This window comes from Dendropsophus ebraccatus, chromosome 6, assembly GCF_027789765.1.
Source record: "Dendropsophus ebraccatus isolate aDenEbr1 chromosome 6, aDenEbr1.pat, whole genome shotgun sequence".
Classification (NCBI taxonomy): Eukaryota; Metazoa; Chordata; class Amphibia; order Anura; family Hylidae; genus Dendropsophus; species Dendropsophus ebraccatus.
The window spans coordinates 15216066-15233008 of record NC_091459.1 but is presented as its reverse complement, the minus strand read 5'-3'; the positions used below and the strand labels follow the sequence as shown (position 1 = coordinate 15233008).

The 16943-nt window shown below is 44.4% G+C and overlaps 1 protein-coding gene across 2 annotated transcripts in view; it reads right to left on the bottom strand.

Moving 5' to 3' along the window:
- Positions 1-3187: 3187 nt before the first annotated feature.
- The window catches only part of EPHB3 (EPH receptor B3), a 45296-nt gene continuing 31540 nt past the window's right edge, over positions 3188-16943 (bottom strand). Inside the window, exons 5-16 of one of the 2 annotated variants that reach the window (XM_069974535.1) lie at positions 15271-15600; positions 14981-15105; positions 13638-13800; positions 12014-12119; positions 10922-10977; positions 8342-8464; positions 7913-8160; positions 5783-5998; positions 5344-5493; positions 5067-5260; positions 4201-4356; positions 3188-4100 (exon numbers count right to left, since the gene is read on the bottom strand). In XM_069974535.1, the coding sequence (XP_069830636.1) occupies positions 3992-4100; positions 4201-4356; positions 5067-5260; positions 5344-5493; positions 5783-5998; positions 7913-8160; positions 8342-8464; positions 10922-10977; positions 12014-12119; positions 13638-13800; positions 14981-15105; positions 15271-15600 (1976 nt within the window). In that variant the 3' untranslated portion in view covers positions 3188-3991. The remainder of the gene's footprint in view (positions 4101-4200; positions 4357-5066; positions 5261-5343; positions 5494-5782; positions 5999-7912; positions 8161-8341; positions 8465-10921; positions 10978-12013; positions 12120-13637; positions 13801-14980; positions 15106-15270; positions 15601-16943) is intronic. The other variant, XM_069974536.1, reaches the window with a different exon arrangement.

The window sequence follows — 16943 nt, the reverse complement described above, 5'->3', positions numbered from 1 at the left end:
TATCCAGCGTTCCCTGTACCCGTTTCAGCGGTTTCTCCACTTCCAATTGTGCCTCCAACGACTCCATCTCTACAACCAGACACTGGGGGTGATCTTCCACCGGTACCTGCACCAATCACTGTTGAAGAGGATCCTCCGCTGAGACGGTCTGAGCGCTCTACCAGAGGAATTCCTCCACTTCGTTACAGAGACCAGAGCCCTTAAACTGTTTCTGTTGTCTAACTGTTTTGTTCCAGTTCCTGCAACGTTCAAGGTTCGTGCCTGGTCCTCCTGACCAAGTTCCCTGTACTAACCAGCCATGAGCTGATGGACACTTACAGTAACAAAAGGTTCTCTAGTGCCTGTCCCAGAGCCTTTTACATGGACGATGTCTAATTGCCTAAAAGAGACTCTACCTAACAGAGACACTTAACCCATTCCTTCCTAATGCACTTTCCTGTGATTGTGTGTTCCACACAGGGTATTATTGCACTTATTTCATTATTGCACTTTTTCTACTATTGCATTTCAGTGTTATCAGAGTCTTTGTATTTCCTCCTCTGAGTAAGCAAAAGGTTATTTAGATTGCCTCAGAGTAGAGTGCCTCTTTTGTAAAACAGTATATTTTCCAGTGTCAAAGTCAGATAGCTCCTCCTCTGAGTAAGAGAAGTCAGTTTACATATACCTCAGAGAAAGTCCAGTTTATGTAGGAGTGTATTTTCTCATCCAGTCTCATTATTGTGTATTATTATCGTATCTATAGCTGGAAAGATCTAGTTGAGCCAGTTCGTATGCAGATTTTCCTCAGATTTTCATTCAGATTTCTCTCAGATTTTCATTCAGATTCATATGAGCCAGTTCTCCTCAAGACCTCGCAGTATTTGTTGTCTGTTGTGTTTCCCTTCCTTTTGTTTCCAGTATTTGTTCGCCTCTGTCTTGTCCCAACACAGTAGTTATCACACATAGTCATACCTAACCTTCACACTTGTCCATACATATCGCACCTTGGATATCTTTTCGTGTGTTTGGCCTGTGGAGTGCTTGTGTGTGTGATTGAGTGGTATGAAAGGGAGCTCCCCATGTATGTTTGCTTTTATTATTTTGTTCTTTTCTCTTCCAGGTATCCAAGACACTACTCAGACACGCCAAGGTAGTACACAGGTCTTCACAGTTCTCTTTTCCAGTAGGGTAACACATTTAACAGAAAACCTACTGTCTAACTGGCTGGAATATTGAGGGTCACCCGCCAGCAGTTAAGTTGTCCTGGCTTACATGTCAGATGGTTCACGCACTAGCTACCTGGTCGCCAGAGTACGTTAGGCACCCCTAGGTGAAGTCCTGCCACTAGGGTTTCTCATCCTCTCTCTCTCTTCTCACCTGTCCCTTGGGCGTGGGAAACACACACCTCATCACACTCACTCTCATCATTCATTCCTGTTGTTTGATTGTCCAGTCTATTCATGTTTGCTGCCTTCTAGATTCGCCGAGGTCGGCTCAAATTTGCTAGGGAGGTATGCAGTGTCCCAGAACATGCAGACTACTACTCCTATTATGGCCATTTCTATTGCTGTGTCAATGCCTGTTCTGGTAAGTGTTTGCACTGCAACTGCTGCTGGTTTTCCCCTAGTATTCTCTGGTATTGTGCATTTTCATGTGTATTCTCATGTGTTCCTGTGTATTACAGTGTACAGTGGTATGCAAGGCTGTTGATCACGTGACCTGTAACCATGGTTCCTCCAATGGCCGACTAGCTCTGGCCAGGAGCAACCATGTGACCTCCCACTTCCTGCTGACAAGTTAGTCTTCCCCCTGCTTCCAAGCAAGGAGGATGTGTGTCGTCCCTCTCCTGCCTCAGAGGAGTTGGGCTTCTTCTCTGCAGCTCCCACTTCACCATAAGAAGAGTGACTGATTCTGCTGCTGTATTCAAGTCTTCGGCTGTATCTGCCTGCTCAAATGACCGGAGTCTTCTCTCTCATCTGGGTGTCATTCCGTTATTTCTCCTCATCGCTGCAAGGATTCACAGCAAGTATTATTCTCAAGCTAATCCACCCAGCAACGCTATTTCTCTCATACTCCTACTCCCATCATCCGGCACGTATTCTCACAGCCTATGCAGCACCACTCCTGCCTTATTTGTCAAAGCCTGCTATATACCCGGTTGCATCCGGACAGAACTGTTGCTACTAGTTACCTCATCTATAATAAAACCGCTGTTACTGAACCCTGGCATTGGTGTCCACTAACTGGTGCCCTGACTAAGTGCAGCGAAGAATCGCATGCCCATCATCACCCGCAGATTCCACAGACCGGCCCTACAGCTGTGCCGCCCTCAGGCCTATACCGTGACAAGTATAACCCCTGCGGCTGTCCCGGTCATTGCCCGCTCATAACACCAGCACTGCGGAAGTGGCCCCCAGGGGCCAGGGCATCGCATATTATATATATATATATATATATATCCCCCTTTTATACCAGTACTTATCAGCCGCTGTATGTCCTGCAGGAAGTGGTGTATTCTCTCCAGTCTGACACAGTACTCTCTGCTGCCACCTCTGTCCATGTCAGGAACAGTTCAGAGCAGTAGCAAATCCCTATAGAAACCTCTCCTGCTCTGGACAGTTCCAGACATGGACAGAGGTGGCAGCAGAGAGCACTGTGTCAGACTGGAGATTTTTTTTTAATAGAAGTAAATTACAAATCTCTGGTACCAGCTGATTTAATGAATTTTTTCTGAGCTACCCCTTTAACTGTCAATTCTTCATTATTCTGACTTGGGCAGGAAGAGGTGAAAATACTTCTCGAGATCGAGAGTTTCTAAAATCTGAACATTACATATAAGTCACAAGAAAAGCACCCAGCTCAAAGGCTTTCCTTGTTGTAGGACTAGGAGGACATTACCCTACATACCAAACCATCTTGAGCATAGGACTTTTCCAAGACAAACCCATTTCTCACAGTCCATAGAACAGAACCACACACACATTTTTCTTAAATAATTTAATTGAAAAAGGTATTTCTTAAAAAAAAAATTATAAAATGTAAAGTTATGATGACATTTTCCGTTCTGAACACATCCCCATATCACTGAAAATGTGAGTATACTCACAAAATAAAGAGCATAATATGGCTGCAGGAAGGGAGTGGAAATAAAAGGAATACCCTAGGTCAAAGAACAGTAAAAGCGGCAGCTGGAAAAAAACGGGGGGAAAAAAAAAAATGTAAAAAAAATTCGGGAACAATGGAGGGGGTTGTGAAGGCGATGGGAAATGCCAGAGAAAATAGGGGGGGTGTTACTAAGCAGGATAACATGGCATAAAACAGAAGGGAGTGAACTGTACGGTACTACTTCCTTTTCGAGGCACAGGGAGGCGTTCGTTCAATTGAAGACAAAACATGGTACCAGGGAGTGTATCAGGTTAATAAACAAAAACAGATTAATAATTCAATGGCCGACAGTAACCCAGACGGAAAGGTCTCCGTACACCCTCGCTTCTGTACATGTGCACAGGCACCGTATACTTCATGCAGGCATCAACTAAAGAGCGGGAGACTGAGGGATTATCCGTCATCGATACATACCCAATAAAACAAATAGCTAGCTCTGCAACCCCGCACCTTTTTTATAGTCCAAGAGGTTTGTGGAAGACACGAGAATATATTGCCTTTCTTATACTCTCAAAAAGTCCCTCTTCCTTACACATATAGACTGCTCACAATCATACATATACAATATACTACATCCAAGCATCCATAGGTCATCACTCATACAAATTGATTCATGTTGCGAGCCTGAACTACAACACAATCTGTCCGGCATACAGCAGCCTATCACAATGGCGTGTAAATAAATCTGCAAGGAGAGGGCTGAGAGTTCTTAATTGTGCAAAAGGAACTGTGACTCCACTCGAAACCCCACCATCCGTGGTCTCTCTCTTGTGCTCCCGTAGAGCCCTAACAAGTCTGTATAATTTCTTCAATATGAAGAGCTTTGTCTCGTGGTGGTGTCGTCGGGTCACACCTGGACAGGAAGAGTTTGGCTCATCTGCAGTCTCATGTCTTGGACACTGTTGAGAAGCTTCTTTTGATGGCCAGCTAATGTCACCCCGATACGGAGTAAATCCCTAAAAGTAGAAAATTTGGGAAAATTAGAATTGCAAAAAAAAAGAAAAAAGAAAAACAACTACCAGCCATAGAGCACTTGTATAACTTAGTATCACTTACTCAGCCGTCATCTGAGCCACCAAATGAAAAGAGGTAAATCCAGCACCCATGAAGTTCTCCTGATACTGGCCCATCTTGATTGCCTCCAACCAGTCACCCACAGTGGGGAACGTCGTATAATCTGGGACTGTACGATCTAGAAGCTGCTGGGACACACTGATGAAGAAAGAGAGAGTGGGGTAAGAACATGACAAAGAGGACAACATACATGGAATATTAAAGTGATATTGTCCCCCCCTTCCAAACAAGGATTTCTCAGCACCATTCTTAAGCTTATATTCTGGATTCATATCTTACCATATGAAAGGATTCCTTGGTGGTCTCTGCCCTAAAAGAAGAGTGTCATAGGGGCGGGGCTTAATGGCAGTGGTGCCCCATATCTCCGCCCACATCGGCACCATAGGTCCCACTCCTCTATGATGTAATCTGCGTCTAGGCCTCACCCCCTATGCAGCCACTGGAATGGGCCGACCTAGAGGCCCCCTCTGATCTGGATGTAACAGAAAGGGTGGGGCCTAGACATTGATGCAGTCAAAGAGAGGACAGGGCATACAGCGCAGATGTAGGCGGAGATATGGGGCACCACCACCGTTAAGCCCCGGCCCTGCAACACTGTCCGCCAACAATAACATGCATTTTTGAGCGGAGAGACCACAAAGAAATCCTTTATACGGTAAGATATGAAATGTCCAGAATATAAGCTTAAGAATGGTGCTAAGAACTCCTGATATGGAAAGGGAAGGGGGGGGGGGGGGAGCAACTTAGAGGTTTTAGAATGCAGATGCATGGGGATTGGGGGGGGGGGGGGGGTTAAGAGGGGGGTACTAAGAGCACAGCTGGACTAGTAATGTGGCACAGACACTAACCCTGCTTGTGCGGGACTGGTCACTTTTAGACTGGCAGCATTGCGTATTAATTTGTCCAAGGAACTAACTATCTGTGAAAATTTAGGCCTCAAGTTGCGGTCGCGGAGCCAGCAGTCGAGCATGAGTTGATGCAGAGCGGACGGACAATCCATGGGAGGTGGTAGACGATAATCCTGTTCCACGGCATTTATTACCTACGAAGAGGGAATGTACCATTAATTCATGGACAAACCCAACTCTTCAAACGTTTCCTCCACTTTTCCACCACTATACTTACATCTTGATTTGACATGTCCCAGTAGGGTCGCTCCCCATATGACATCACTTCCCACATGACAATGCCGTAACTCCAAACGTCGCTCGCGGATGTGAACTTTCGATAAGAGATAGCTTCTGGAGCGGTCCACCGAATGGGGATTTTTCCTCCCTACAGAAGGTAAAGCAAACATAAAACTTGTCATCTATTTCATATACCTTGATGCCCAAGAGAAATAAGAACAAAACACAACTCATCACTATGTAAATTTCCGTAGAAAAAAAAACTAGGATCTCCATTAACCCATATATTTTTTTCTCTTTTAGCAATGGCCGAGATAATTAAGTTTACAGGGTCTTGCACTACTAATCTAAGCTCTTTCATTACAGGCACTGGGTGGGTAGGTGGGGCAGCTGAACCAATACTGCTTAAGTTAACGTTATCAAAGCCATCGACTTACCAAAGAGCTAGTATAAGTGGGGTCAGATCGGCTGTTCTCCAGGAATCTTGACAGACCAAAGTCAGAGACCTTACAGACAAGGTTGCTGTTCACCAAGATGTTCCGAGCAGCAAGATCCCGATGGACATAGTTCATTTCGGACAAATACTTCATGCCCGATGCGATACCACGTAGTATGCCCACTAGCTGGATTACAGTGAATTGTCCATCGTTCATCTGAAGAAAATAAAAAAAAACAATAAAATAGTCAAGTAAAATGACAACACCCAACCTTAAAGTCATCTGACCAATAGGTGAAAAGGTCTCCTGATACTGTTCATAAATGTAACTATTCAGAAACTTATCAGCAGAAGATAAGTCGGGAATGAGCGCGAGGACTTTACTTTCCAAAGAAACAATCAATTCTATTCAGCTTCAAGGCAAATAAAGAGCAAACATCATACATTTGGAATCGCTACATGCTGCAGCAACTCTTAAAGGAGAAGTCCGGCCATAACAAATTGTTTTAAGGGCAGGGGAGAAAATGACCATGATTGATTTCTTACCTCTCCCTGTGCCCATGATGTGCTGCCTGACCGGCCTCGGGACCCCCACCGGAACCCATACATACCCCCACATCATCACAACTCGGGGGGAAATGCCTGTCCTGGCTGATGGACTGGGGTGGGACGCCACTCCAGTCACTGACTCGCTGAGCGGGCTGTCAATCAGCTGGGTCGTGACCAGGAGATCCCATCACCCAAAGGGGTCCTGGGGCCAGTCAGATGGTGGATCAGGGCACGGGGAGAGATGAGTTAGTGCAGTTTGTTGTTTTCCCCCCCATGTGCCCTGCCATTAAAAAAAAAAAACCCTAGAAGAAACTATACAGGTTTCTAGCACAAAAAAAAAAAAAAAAAAAAGATCTCATCTTCTAGGTAGGCGTTCTGCATAAAATACTGCAATCTACATAGGAAGTGAAGCAAAGTTGGAGAACACCGATGGCATAACATATTTAAAAGTCAAATGTGTGTGATGCATACGGTGACTAACAGTGCATTGTTTGGCGGAATTATAAGCTTAGAGCCGGGGATTATTCGGTCTCCTAAATCCGGTGCTCTATCCCACCTTGGTTTCTTTTTTTCTTTGCGCATAGTTCACTATGTATAAAAGTAAAACCATAGTAAAAGACTCCCATCATGTAAAAACGGATCAAAATGTGTCTTTTTTTAGCGTAAAAAAAATAAAAACTGATGCTTTTTTTTTTATTATAATGGAAGTCAATGGAAAAACGGATCAAATTGGACGGAGAAAAAAAAACACAAAACCAAAAAAAAACACGTAGTGTAAACCCAGCCTAAGCCTCCTCTAGTGAGCGTTCGCCTACACGGGTCTCACCGGACAATTCATTTACTTGTGGCAGGGACATTTATATGTAATTATTATTTACGCCATTTATTTCCTCGTTCGCCTTCACTTTAGAAACAATGCGAAAACTAATGAAAATGTATATTAGATTAGCATTCATGGCCGCAGACTGGAACTTAGATCATTGTTTCTTGTAAATGATTCCAGACTATGTCACGGAGCAGATTAAACCCACAGTTTACCTTATTGAATTCAGACATGCTATGACTAACACAACGCAAAAACAAAAAATTTACAGTTTTCCCCCAGACAACAAAGAAAACACACCACTGTGACCATCACAAATTCCCTTCATATCGGTGGTAATAATGTGCATCAATAAAGGGGTTGTTAACCAAAATATATTTTTTTTCTGTCAAATCAACTGGTGCCAGAGATTTGTAATTCTATTAAAAAAAAAAAAAATCTCAAGGCCAAAACTTATCAGCTGCTGTATGTCCTGCATGAAGTGGTGTATTCTCTCCAGTCTGACACAGTGCTCTCTGCTGCTACCTGTGTCCATGTCAGGAACTGTCCAAAGCAGTAGCAAATCCCCATAGAAAACCTCTCCTGCTCTCCAGACTGGGAAGAATACACTAACTCTTGCAGAACATACAGCAGCTGGTACGTACTGGAAGACTTTTTAGAGGTAAATTACATATCTCTGGCACCAGTTGATTTGAAAACATTTTTTTTTCTGAGAACTACCCCTTTAAGTCAACATCTGATAAATTACCCCAAACTTACCCTCAGAAAAGAATCAAGTGCCCCATTCTCCATGAATTCGGTTAAGATCATCACTGGCCGACTTCTGGTCACAACGCCTTCCAGTCGTATGATGTTCGGATGATCGAACTGTCCCATAATACTCGCTTCCCCCAAAAAGTCACGTCGTTGTTGTTCGGTGTAGCCTGCTTTTAGAGTCTTGATGGCCACCAGCTGCTCTCGGCGTCCGGCCTGTTTCAGTCTCCCCCGGCAAACCTCTCCAAACTCGCCTGGAACAGAAGACAAGAAATCAATCTGGCCGTTCTTTGTGCCCTGTAACAGATCCCATCCCACTTAGTATATTCATGATAAACTCATGTCTGCGCTATAAATCCCCAATCGTATCATTAAGAGGAGAACAAGAAGCGGCGGACTTGTAACAGATAACGTTAACGTGTCCAAGAGACAAACCTGCGCCAATCACTTCTTCAATCTTCACACACGAAATGTCAATTTCTTTGGCAAAGTCTCTCACGGCTTCATTGGGATCCTCGTAAGTGAATGGATCGATATAAAGCTTCATGCCAGGAACCACTGCGAGAACAAGAAGTATGGAGCACAGTTATCAACAAATCGACAAAATCACCTATACAAAGAGACACGCTGAAGGCCAGAGTTATTCTTAGGACAAATGTAGTCAGATTTTAATGTTATTCTGGAAGGCTTGGGAGTTTTTAATAGAAGTAAATCAGAAATCTTTGAAACTTTCTGGCACCAGTTGATTTTAAAGAAAATTTTATTGTAGTTTTGTAACAGCTGGAGAGCCAAGGTTCCCAACCCCAGAAATATGGTGTCCATGAATGCAAGTCAATCAAGTTGCGGAGACATTGATAGGTCTTCTTGTAGTTAATGGGGGCTTCATGTGGAACAACAAGTAGAATAAGAAAACCAGCAAGATGGCTGGTAACCCATAGATAATGCAAGCGGGGGAGGAAGCATACATTATAACTCCTTAAAGGAAAAGACCTGACACAATACAAGAGGTGCGGCACTGGGAGAGACGGGAGGGGTGGAACCATTCATGGGGAGGACTGGTATGTACAGACAATGGGTCACAAGAAATCATGTCATTTACCAAACACAAAATTACTAATGCGGCAGCTCCGACAGCCACAAGCCACTGACAACGTCCAATTACCATAATGAGGGGAGGGCCGTCACTTAGAGGTAGCAAACACAACGAATGCAAACACCATTTAATGGACCACTAACCCCCAACAGATAAATAGCCCAATAAAGAGAGCTACAAGTACAAGTAGATGAGACTTTACGCCACTCAAGGCACCACAGGTAGTCGTCTACATTTCCTGGGATGGGTTGATAACAGACAGGCCCCTATTGTATGACAAACGTGCAAATGCCTGACCAAGGTGCAGCGGCAATAAATAACAGACTGTGACTACTAAACAAGACGGAATCACAAAATCTGTAACCGACAGTGGTCACATGACTTGGGAAACTTTCTTTGCACAAACAGTTAGAGGTAAGCTGGGCAAGGGTTATTTTTAGTGTATGGCCGGGGAGGGGGGTGGATATAGAGGCCGCAGGTCACTTACCTCCACGGTTCCAGCGCCGGGTCCCAGATCACGACACCCCGTTCTTCCGTCCCGCTGCCGCTTCCTGGTCTGAGCTACGGCTTGAAGACATGACGTCTCAAGGCAGCTCAGCCATTCAGCGGCCGAGGCGGGACCCCAGTACGACCGCTGAATGGCTGAGCTGCCTTGAGACGTCACGTCTCAAGCCGTAGCTCAGACCAGGAAGCGGCAGCGGGACGGGAGAACGGGGCCACAATCCAGGACCAGTCGCTGGAATCGGGGAGGTAAGTGACTGATGGCTTCTATTTCCACCCCCTCCCCAGCCGTACACTAAAAATAACCCCAGCCCGAAGTACCTCTTTAAAAGGTGTAGTCTTGAAGATTATGAAATCTGGCAGACGGCGAAGGTAGGGAGGAAATTGATTGCAAATAGTAACTTACCTCTCCCCGTGCCCACGGTGAGCGGTGGGGATGGCTCCGGGACCCCCGTCAGGAGGCATTACCCCCCCCCGAGTTGTGATGGTGTCATGACTGTGGGGGGGGGAGAGGCCTGTCCCGCCTGATGGACTGGCCGCTCAGCCAATCAGTGACTAGAGCAGCGTCCTGCCCCGTTCACTGACTGGTTAAGCGGCCAGTCCATCAGCCGGGTTGTGACGTGTCAGCTCCCGAAGCCCAGCAGGCGTCCTGAGGCCAGTCCCGCCACTCACCACCGGCACGGGGAGAGGGAGAGGTTAGTTACTATTTATAATCAATTTCCCTCCTGCCCCTCTAGGCTGCAGGATTTCATAATTTTAAAAAAAATGCTAATGCAAAAAAAAACAAAAAAAAAAAACAACACTCTACAACTCATAGCATGAGATTTCTTCATCTTGTGCCCAACATATTTTTTGCAAAAATGACAACAGAACGTGCAATCTCGTTTTTGCGTCAGAATTGAAAAAAAAAAAAACTTAAGAAATATATAATATAGCAATACAAAAAAGAACAAAATCATAAAAAGGTAAAAGATAAAAGATGGCACACGCGGAGGTCTATCATGGGCACAAATATAAAACGACAGACTCCAATTTCCCAACAAGCATGGAGAAATACGGGCGGCTGGAAATAGTGTTAACAAGTGCCAATTAGTGCTGAACACCACAGGACATTAATTACAAATCGCCAAGCAATGCATAGTGAGAGGAGACATAATGTGCAGCCACCCAGAACAAGCAAGTCAGCTGCAACTAGCAGAAGAAAGGTCATCAGATGCTCCAGCCACAAAAAGCCGTCCCCGTCAATGGCACAAACAGGGGGGAGAGGATATAAAATCACAGGTTAATAAGAGGGCAGGGACCATTCATCTTCTACAACAATGAGACATCCATCCATCCACAGGCAATACAAAGCATAGGATCATCACTAAGGGACCAGTGAGGACCAACACTAGTCTATGGCAAGTGAAAAGCATACTCACTGTATTGCTGCAGCTTCTCAGTGTACTCAGATTCGGGGTCATTCCTCTGTTTTCTGCTAAACAGAATAAAAAATATATATAGTCAGCCCACTTTACACTGGGATACCCCAATAATATAGAAGCTCATATCTGGAGTTTATGTTACAATCTGAAGTTTCTACTTTTACAGCAAAAACAGGATATATTGGATCTTAAAGTGTCACTGTTGTTTGTTTATTAGACGAAAAATGCATTTTTTATCATGAAAAAGCAGTTTGAAGCTCTCCCTCCTGTCTTCATGGTTCTCTTATGGAGAGGTGAGGGGTGGAGGGAGATGAGGCACCAACACAGGACAACAAAGAGTTAATTTACAGCTACATCACCGGGCTATCCCCTCTGAAGTCAGCACTGACCTGTCTGACCTCTGAATACGGCTTTCAAACAGGTGCCGCTGTGTAATCCTTTGTTTTCTGCTTTCTGCTGCCGACTAATCTCCCTCCTCCCCCCTACCCTCTCCATAGGTTACACAGGGCTCGACTGATGTAAGAGTCGAGATTTCCTGATAATGAGCAGTGGATGAGAGAGAGGAGGGAGGGGGGGCCTGGGGAAAGTCTTTTTGAATGCAGATAATGGCATATTTGCCTAATAAACCCAATTACAAAGTTTCTTAAAATCGCCTGGACTATTGATTTCTGCAAAGACAAAAACAAACACACAGGAAAGTGACACTTTATAGGGAACCAACCAGTACAATTGTGCTGATATGGTTCCCGGCTGCACCGTATAGCTCCCTGAGCGTCTATGGTAGTAGCTTTACATGGGGGAAGAAGTGGTTTTAATCAGACGCCTGAGGTCGGGAAAAGGGCGGTAACTAGTCATCTGGGCAGAGAGCTGCCAGTGACTAGTCACGGCTCTGTCCATTCCTGCAGGACATACAACGGCTGATAAGTACTGGAAGACTTGAGGTTTTTTTAATAGAAGTAAAATTACAAATCTCTGGCACCAGTTGATTTGAAAAAAAAAAGATTTTTGGTGAACAACCCCTTTACGCTTTAAAATAAAACATACATTATTTTACCCCCAACCAGGTTTCTACCCCAGTACACAACTCACCTGAAACAAACTATTACAATAACGACCACTGCTATTATAAAAATGAGGCCAGCTGTCACAGAGCCAACAACCATCGGGACCTGCTCCTGGAGACTGCTCCGATCCCCTGTGGGGGAAACATGGAAGGAAACAAGGAGGAGGGGAAGTGAGGGATCAGTGGGTCCAGGAATATCAAGGAAGTGACCAATCACAAGGACAGAGTGCAGAATCGGTGGACAAGAAGGCGCTTGGAGCGAGGACTGATAAACGGGAGGAGGGGAAAGGGAAGGGGAAAGGAGAGGAGAAAGAGTGAAGAGAGGGGAGCACCTGCCTGTTAGAAATGGTTAGGGGCAGCAGATTTGGGTAAGAAGCAAATAGCATATGAACAATGGCACAGAAGTATATACAATCTAATCAATGTTCTCTGCTATAACTTATTAAACTATAACTGTCATATAATAATAATAATAATAATAATAATAATAATAATAATAATAAATATTATTTCTTGGCACAAATCAATAGTACAAGTGATTTTAAGAAACTCTGTAATAGGTTTTATTAGGCAAAAAAGCCTTTTTCTGTACTCAAAAAGCTGTTTCCCAGCTTCCCCCCCCCCACCTCACTTCTTATCTGTACATTTTCAGGCAAAGCTGTCCTCTCATTACAGAGGAGCAAAGTGAAGACTGGTTTGCTGAGCCCCAATATAACCTATGAAGGGGGAGGGATGAGTAAGCAGGAAGAGGAGACAAGCAGCTGTACAGTTTGGAGACTGTCTGGGCACATAAAATGCTGAATTTAGAGGTCAGAAATGTCAGTGCTCAGAGGAGATTGCAGGGTGTAGTGTTTTGCAGGGCTGCCTTTTCTCCTCTCTGTGCTCCCTCACCCCCCTTGACCCCTCCCCCCTCCATAGAGCATAATGGACACAAAATTCCTGCTTCTTCTGAAGTGAGGGAGGAGGTAGGAAAAAAGCTTTTTGAGCACAGAAGGAAATTCTTTTGCTTAGTAAAACCCATTAGAGAGTTTCTTACAATCACTTGTACTATTGATACTTATTGATGTCTGACAAGCGACATTTAAAGTGACAGTTACACTTTAAGACCTGACCTGGGCAGAGAAACTGGATTTAAATGACCAGATTGTAAAAGGAACCAAAAAATACTATTCAAAGCTAAAGTGTAGGGAGCATAATTATGCCGCGTCTTTCATTTCTAGCGGATAGGCACCATTGCTTTAGAGCCTGTCAAATAGAACTTTCCCTTGGCTTGTTACAACTGGCAGCAGCCTAACCTAACACGCTGACATGTACATGCCCCCAGTGAGTTAGTCTGGATTACTTTGGAGGCGTACCTGCATAGAAAAGAGCGTCTGGCTGCTAAAGTATAAAAACTAAAATATGGAGGAGATGATGACAAGTGAGATTGTAATAGTAGACGATGAAGGGAAGAAAAAGTGAATAAAACTGTAAAAAACACATAACGTACTTAGTAGCGGGACGTTAGAAAACAACTCAAGACAAGATGTGGTGGGGGGGTAAATCTACGGCTCAAGAAGATTTGTTAATAGGGTTAGGGAGGATTCATTTGAGCTTTAGGGAAAGAAGAAATTGAAAAGAAAAGGAATTTAAAAATAAGAATTTACGCACCATCCACAGCTACTGTTGGGAACTCCCGCGGCTCGCTGTATGCGCCGTATCCAGCTACTGTACGAGCACGAACTTGTACCACGTATATATTGTCTGGAAACAATCCCTCCACACGCACACTGGTGCGCTGACTGGTCACTGTGTTTCCAGCACCGCTATGGCCCTGACCATGAAAGAAAAGAGAAAATAAATATAACTTAATGTTGCTGAAATTACGTAGACTTTGTGAAGGTAAGTAGACAAGAAGAACATCTATTTACACCCAGTCTACAGTAGAATGTATATTAACCCTTTCACGACCTGGGGTCACTGATGCCTCAATGCCCAGGTCGTGTTTGGACATCAGCTTATGGGATCATAATGATCGGGGCTCTGCGATCTGAGCCCACGATGGACACCGGCAGAGAATTCTCCCTCTGTAGAGGGAGAATTCTCTGTCAGGAGCCCTATAGATGCTGCGGTTGTGCTGACCGCAGTAGCTACAGGGTTAACTCTCAGCACCGGCTCCGGTGCTGAGAGTCGCGGCGGGTCCCCAGTTACCACCGATAGCCGGGACCCGCCGTGGATAACACAGGCGCACCTCCTGCGCCTGTGTCATCCTGGATCATTAATTAATGTCGCTGCAGCATCAGGCACAGGCTGCAGTGACGTTAATTAACTGTGGAGCGGCGGGAGGGGGTTAAAGGGGAAGTCTCGTGCCAGGCCAAAAAAAATTATTCTGGGCTAGGGGTACATAAAAAAAGAAGTCATATTTTCACACATTTGGTACCAGCAGTGCTGTGTCCCGCTCCTGGACCCTGCCGGCTGTCTTCTTAGCTCCCCTCCGGCCAAGTCACAAGCCGATTGACGCACACCCCGATCTACCAGTCAGTGACTGGGGCGGGACACCGCTGCAGTCACTGATTGGCTGAGCGGCCTTACTCCCACCCACTTGTGACATTCAACCCGCGTTGTGACGTACCCAGAGACCGGGAGAAGAGGACACCCGGCAAGGTATAGGAGCCCGGTAATGTGGTGCAGCAGGGAAAAAGAGACAGGTAAGTATATTGGGGAGGATTTATCAAACTGGTGTATGGTAGAACTGGCTCAGTTGCCCCTAGCAACCAATCAGGTTTAACTTTTGATTCCTCACAGATTCCTTGGAAAATTAAAAGGTGGAATCTGATTGGTTGCTAGGGGCAACTGAGGCAATTGTACTTTACACCATGTTTGATTAATCTCCCCCATTGGTTTTTTTTTTACTTTTCTCCCAGCCCCTGCCCATAAATATTTTTAATTTTTTTTAATTTAAAAAAGCTAGAAGACGAGAACGGATTTGAAGAGCTGTAGGCGTTACCACTCACCTTTGCGTAATATCTTATCTCGTAATCCAGGATGATGCCGTTTGGACTCTCGGGGGGCGCCCAGGATAACATGAGAGAATTGGCAGAGCTGCCATGAGACTGTACAATAGGAACTGCCGAAGGAGCTGGAAGGGAAGTATACAGAGTCAGCGTTAAGTTAGCCAGCACCGTTCCCGATGTCATGTTCGTGCACACCCTATAATTACACCACCAGTTCTGATCACCCTGTTATTTTATCATGTTCACGGTTTTACATCAAAACACTTCCAGTTCTTCAAGTGCGCACTTACCAGCTTGGTTGGTGGTTATATTCACAGAGTAATAATTTGGAGGGTGGGGGCTCTTGCTCGACACTCCATTAACCGCCTGGATTTCAAAACTGTATTTTGTGTGAGCCTGGAGATGACTGACTGAGACATGTCGCTGGGTGACTCCGAGCTGACGCGGCCAAAACTGAACGTTATCGTCGCAACGGGAGCACAGCCGCGCGGAGCATTTCTTACAGATCACGTTATAAGATATATCTTCCCGGCCACCTAAGTTTGCGGGTTCTCCCCACTCTAGGACGACAGATGTCTCGTTTACATTGGAAATCACATTTTGTGGTGCAGAAGGCACAGCTGAAATAATAAAATAAAATAAAATAAAAATTACATAAAAGCAGAGGTAAGACAACCCTGGAAAATTAAAGTGCATAGTTCTATGGGAAACTTTAAAATGGGTACTACAGCGAAACTTTTTTTTCTTTAAAAATCAACTGGTTTCAGAAGTTATATAGATTTGTAATTTACTTCTATTTAAAAATCTCCAGTCTTACAGTACTTATCAGCTGCTGTATGTCCTGCAGGAAGTGGTATATTCTTTCCAGTCTGACACAGCGTTCTCTGCAGACATCTCTGTCTATGAAAGAAACTGTCCAGAGCAGGAGCAAATTCCCATAGAAATCCTCTCCTGCTCTGGACAGTTCCTGACATGGACAGAGGTGGCAGCAGAGAGCAGTGTGTCATATTGGAAAGAATACACCACTTCCTGCAGGACATGCAGCAGCTGATAAATACTGGAAGACTGGAGATTTTTAAAATAGAAGCAAATTACAAATCTATATAACTTTCTGAAACCAGTTTCGTCGGATTGCCCCTTTTTAAGAGATTACTAGACTCATGGACACATGCACAAGCTCCTTGGTGTAACTCAATTCACACATTTTTTAGATGAAAACAACAAAAAAAAAAAAACACAAGAATCTCCTTTTAGTTACAGTTTGGAACCGTCCCCTTCAGATTCCATTAATATTCATGGGTGGCAGTAAGACACAACACAGACATGTTCTCATCTGCTGCTGACGCTTAGATCTTCCTGTCCAAACCTATAAATGGCTAAGTGGACATTTCCTATGTTTCAAGAAGGGAGAACTGGAAGCTCTTAACAGCAGAATAGTCCCAGGACCGGCAGCAGATGAGAATTTTTTTTTCTTATTTTGCCACCATGAGCACCTCCAACTTAAAAATATTACCCTGGACTACCCCTTTAAGTAAAAGCACAACATGTTTCTATACTCTTGTATATTTGATATTACCAGTACAAATTTGTTATATACATTCTATATATTTTGTACTCTTGGTATAATTACACTTTATTTTTGTTGTAAGTTTAAAAATTTTGTGAAAAACTCAATAAAAAAACTATATAACCGGAAAAAGCACAACCTAGAAAAGCAAATCCCATACATTCACAATTTTTTTTAAATGCATTTACAACTCTTTTTATTCCAACACATGAACTGGAGAAGTCCGGTACAGGCAAAAATAAAAATAATTATTCTGGGCTGGGAGAACACACAATACCATATCCTGCTCCCCACCGACTAGGTCACGACCCGGCTGATGGATGCCCCGCTCAGCCAGTCAGGGAGTGAGTGGGGCGGGACACCACTGAGGTCACCGATTGGCTGAATGGGCTAAAT